General features: G+C 45.7%; 1 protein-coding gene across 1 annotated transcript; it reads left to right on the top strand.

The window, feature by feature from the left end:
- The first annotated feature begins 2306 nt into the window (after positions 1–2306).
- LOC105891497 (ly6/PLAUR domain-containing protein 6-like) lies at positions 2307–4786 on the top strand. The gene is made up of 3 exons (XM_031558691.2): positions 2307–2463; positions 4023–4121; positions 4481–4786. Exons 1-3 carry the CDS (start codon positions 2346–2348, stop codon positions 4672–4674), a joined length of 411 nt encoding a protein of 136 aa, XP_031414551.1. The 5' UTR covers positions 2307–2345; the 3' UTR covers positions 4675–4786.
- The last annotated feature ends 344 nt before the right edge of the window (positions 4787–5130 follow it).

Below are 5130 nucleotides of genomic sequence, written 5' to 3'. Positions count from 1 at the left end.
CACACACACACACACACACACACACACACACACACACACACACACACAACCCAGAGGCTGATCCCAGAACAGCAGACTTCACTTCTGATGCAGGATCACATTAGAGCCACACACACACACACACACACACACACACACACACACACACACACACACACACACAACCCAGAGGCTGATCCCAGAACAGCAGACTTCACTTCTGATGCAGGAGCACATTAGAGCCACACACACACACACACACACACACACACACACAAACACACACACACACAAACACACACACACACACACACAACCCAGGGTCAATACCAGAACAGCAGGCTTCACTTCTGATGCAGGATCACATTAGCGCAGAGTGGGGGGGTTGTGGTGGGAGGGTGTCTGTTTTGTGTGTTGGGGTTTTTTATTTTTTATTACATTTTTTGTACCGTGTGTGATGTTTGTTTACATTTGTCTTCTCTGTTGTTTTTGTTTGTGTAATTGAAAAAGGAAACATGTTGCTGTCAATTGCCAATTTCACTGCTGTATGATGTGTTTCCCAATAAACATATTTGAAACATTAGCGCAGAAGCACACTAACCCAGGCTCAATACCAGAACAGCAGGCTTTACTTCTGGGGCAGTGAAGCCTTTAACTCTGGCCGGTGGCTCGGAAGGAAGTGAGTTGTGGAGCGGGACGGCCGACATACCTCTGCTAAACCCCTCCATTGTGCCTGTAGCCGGCTGGCCGGGGCGCTGCGTACACCGCGGCGGCTAATCTGATTTGGCCTATTCCCGAGGGGAGCCGCTGACCTCTCCGCTCACGCTCGTGTGGTGAGGCCGCAGTGACGGCGTCTAACGGAGCGGCTCCGAGATGTTTTTTGTTCGAGCTCTTTCCCCTCCTCCTCCAGTGTGTTGCGGTCTAAATGAAGCTAGAGCGGCCCGCTACGCTGTGACTGAGAGCTGAAGAAGCATCGTTTGGTATTTGGTATAATTAGACAGCTCAGGGCTCAGCCGGGTTGGTGTCGAATGAACTTGATTCACTTATCCAGCTGATTCAATTAAAGATGAAGCAATCAGGCTAGGCCCTATAGGCCTCCTCACAGAAAACACCCATGGGTCTGTTCTATTCTCTCCCTTGTACGTCGCTTTGGACAAAAGCGTCTGCTAAATGACTAAATGTAAATGTAATGTAAATGTTCTAGGGCCTAGGCCTCCTCACAGAAACACCCATGGGTCTCTTCTAGGGCCGAGGCCTCCTCACAGAAACACCCATGGATCTGTTGTGGCCAGGGAGATGGATACAAACACTCCAACGCAGGGGGATAATGTCGTAATGTTGTAAGGAAGATGGACTGGGGTTCTCAGGGGCCATTCTATTGATCAGATGGGTAATTAATAGCAGACAAGCCTCATCATTTGATTCAGTTGTCCTTGGCTCGCCATAAACAGTTAAAGGTGCAGTGATCGATCCTGGCGAAAGGTTGCTGATATTTGAGCTCAACAGTCAATGAAATAGACTCCTCCCTCGCATGCTCCTAAAGCAGTAGTGCAGTGAAAGGGTGTGTGACTCGTCTGAACCGCTGCGTGTGTTTCACACTTACAGAAGCATGGGTGCAGCAACACGCTGCGTGTGTTTCACACTTACAGAGGCATGGGTGCAGCAACAGCACAGCTTTTTGAGTGCACAGTTTTGAGTGCACACTCTGGACCGACAGTTTTGAGTGCACACTCTGGACCAGCAGCCTTTTAAGTGCACACTCTGGACCAACAGCACAGCCTTTTGAGTGCACACTCTGGACCAACAGCACAGGTTTGAGTGCACACTCTGGTCCCACAGCACAGCCTTTTGAGTGCACACTCTGGTCCCACAGCACAGCCTTTTGAGTGCACACTCTGGACTAACAGCACAGCCTTTTGAGTGCACACTCTGGACCGACAGCACAGCCTTTTGAGTGCACAGTTTTGAGTGCACACTCTGTACCAACAGCCTTTTGAGTGCACACTCGGGACCAACAGCACAGCCTTTTGAGTGCACACTCTGGACCAACAGCACAGGTTTGAGTGCACACTCTGGTCCCACAGCACAGCCTTTTGAGTGCACACTCTGGTCCAACAGCCTTTTGAGTGCACACTAGACCAACAGCACAGCCTTTTGAGTGCACACTCTGGACCAACAGCCTTTTAAGTGCACACCTAGAGGAACCTGAAATTTGCTGAATGTGTCAAAATGTGTAATGGTATCTAATCAACGACTGCTTCTTTAACCAGTAGCTCTTTCTCCCTCTCTTCCCATGTCAGGGTCCAGGATCCCTCTCGGCTACGGATACGGTTGGCATGCTGGATGTGTGAGGTTTTCGTCCCACAATGCACCCCTGGCCGAAGGTGGCCTGGGTCCTTCTGCTAACGCTCTTCTCTGATTGGCTGAGGACGGCTCTGTCCCGTGACTTCACCATCAAAGACATCATCTACCTCCATCCATCAAGTACCGTACCCAGTTTAATGTTTTATTTTTATTTAGTCATTTTAGCAGACGCTTTTATCCAAAGCGACTTACATATGTGCGACTTACAATGTATACACATTTTACATGATGGCACACTGCACATCAGGAGCAATTAGGGGTTCAGTGTCTTGCTCAAGGACGCTTCGACAGGGAATCGAACTAGCAACCTTCTGATTACTAAACGACTTCTCTACCACTGTACCACTGTCGCCTAATGTGTCTAATTAGGCTGTGTGTATGGCAAGCAATTCCTTTAAAACGTAATAAAAAATAATTGGTCACTGAGTGCAGTTAAAATACAACACTTGATATCACAGGTTGGCACTGAATTCATATTGTGAACACCTTCACCAAAGTGCAGAAATAAAAATCATGGGAACTTGCTAATTAAAGATGGCAAAACCCGGGGAACATTTGGGAGTTGTGTATGTGACTCGAGTGTGTGTGTGCTGGGAACATTTGGGAGTTGTGTATGTGACTCGAGTGTGTGTGTGCTGGGAACATTTGGGAGTTGTGTATGTGACTCGAGTGTGTGTGTGCTGGGAACATTTGGGAGTTGTGTATTTGACTCAAGTGTGTGTGCTGGGAACATTTGGGAGTTGTGTATGTGACTCGAGTGTGTGTGTGCTGGGAACATTTTGGAGTTGTGTATGTGACTCAAGTGTGTGTGTGCTGGGAACATTTGGGAGTTGTGTATGTGACTCAAGTGTGTGTTCCGGTTGACCCTGTAGCTGCCAGACCAGCGTGTCATTGCTAGAGAGGAACTAATCAGGTGTTACAGTACACTCCAGGATAACCCCCCCCACACACACACACATACACACACACACACACCTGTCCTGCGTGTGTTCATAGCTGTGTCTGTGTGAAACTGAATCAAACACAGAAACCCAATACCGTCATGCCTCACCCTCACGACGATGATCCACGATTATAGCGGTGTCAGTCAATGATTGTTTTATAGTAAATTGTTACACATTAACAACACAGTTAATATCAGTGAACAATATTCCTCATATTAAAGTATGCCAAGTACCTTAACCTTAACTTTAAAAGTATACTTTCTACATATTTAAGTGTACAACACAGTATATTGTTAACTTAACCTCGTCAGTGAATCGTCAGTCGTAGCCGTCTAGACTAGAGCATATTTTGAGTATACTACTGTATGATTTTTTAGATTACATTAGATTCAACTTTATTGTCATTGCACAGAGTACAAGTACTGAGGCAACGAAATGCAGTTTAGCATCCAACCAGAAGTGCAGAGTATGTGCATATGTAAAGTGGAGTAAGTGAATAAATAAATATATATGTACAGTAAGAAATAGATATGTAATATGAACAGAATTGGGACTAGCAGCAATTGAGGTAAGAAGTGTAGAATGATAAGTATATAAAAAGTGCAGGTGTAAGTATTAGTGGTGGTAATAAGTGAAATGAAATGAAATGAAAAGTGAATGAGCTAGTAGTAATACAATGTTTAAGAATGTGTGAGTGTTGATAGTTCTGTGATGACTTCACGTTTGGGTTCCCAGCCACTCCTTATCCTGGGGGCTTCAAGTGCTTCACCTGTGAGAGCGCTGTGGACAACTTCGACTGCAACCGCTGGGCGCCGGATATGTACTGTCCACGAGGTACGGTCACCCAATACACACACCTCCTACAAAAAGGCTCACACACACTTCAAAAACATCTCACCTCATACACATGTTAAAAAAAACACACACATGCTTACACCTGAATACTAAGTATGTGATATTAAGTATGGTACTATGGAGTACTAACATAGTCACCTCAAAAACAGTTCAAAGCAAAGCAGTCTACGGAACATGGGCATATATTTGTTTATATTTCAGACTGTTACTATGGTAATGTGAGTGGTGTCTCTGACAGACATTTCCTCAACATAAGAAGGTATGTGAGAGGCATGTGAGAGGTATGGGAGAGGTACTGTATGCGTTGACTTTCCCTTTGGTTTGCCCCTCTTTGCCAGAGACCAGATACTGCTACACACGTCACAAGATGGCCGCCGCAGGGGCCAGCGTGTCGGTGACCAAGCGCTGTGTGGCTCTCGATGACTGTCTCTACACGGGATGCTCTGATGTATATGACCAAGGTCACAGGGTAAGAGGGAGCGCCCGCCCAGACGACTGGCGACAGTGGAGTGGATTCGGGCCGAGGTCATAGCCAGAACCGGGACTGGTTCGGACCAGATGGGCTATCAGGAGTTTGATATCACTTTAGGGATTACAAAAAAAACTGGTTTCTCACCAAATTGAATTGGAATGAATTGAAATTATTTCCATGGAATTTAAAGGTACAGAAGTAACCACACATCGTCACTAAGATCTGAAACAGTCATCATGGCGTTCTTATCACGTCTGATAATTAGCCACAGTGTCGACTAAGATCTGAAACAGTCATCATGGCGTTCTTATCACGTCTGATAATTAGTCACAGTGTCGACTAAGATCTGAAACAGTTATCATGGCGTTCTTATCACGTCTGATAATTAGTCATAATTGCATATTGAACAGGAGTTAATAGTACTCTGCCTAATCTTCAGTATAGCGTAGCTATCTATCCTTCTAACAAATTAAACTGACTCATATCAGTTTAATCATCGACACTCCTCACTCCTGT

This window comes from Clupea harengus, chromosome 21 (genome assembly GCF_900700415.2).
Source record: "Clupea harengus chromosome 21, Ch_v2.0.2, whole genome shotgun sequence".
NCBI lineage: Eukaryota > Metazoa > Chordata > Actinopteri > Clupeiformes > Clupeidae > Clupea > Clupea harengus.
Note: the sequence above shows the minus strand (reverse complement) of the source record. Positions and strands in the feature narration are given on the sequence as shown.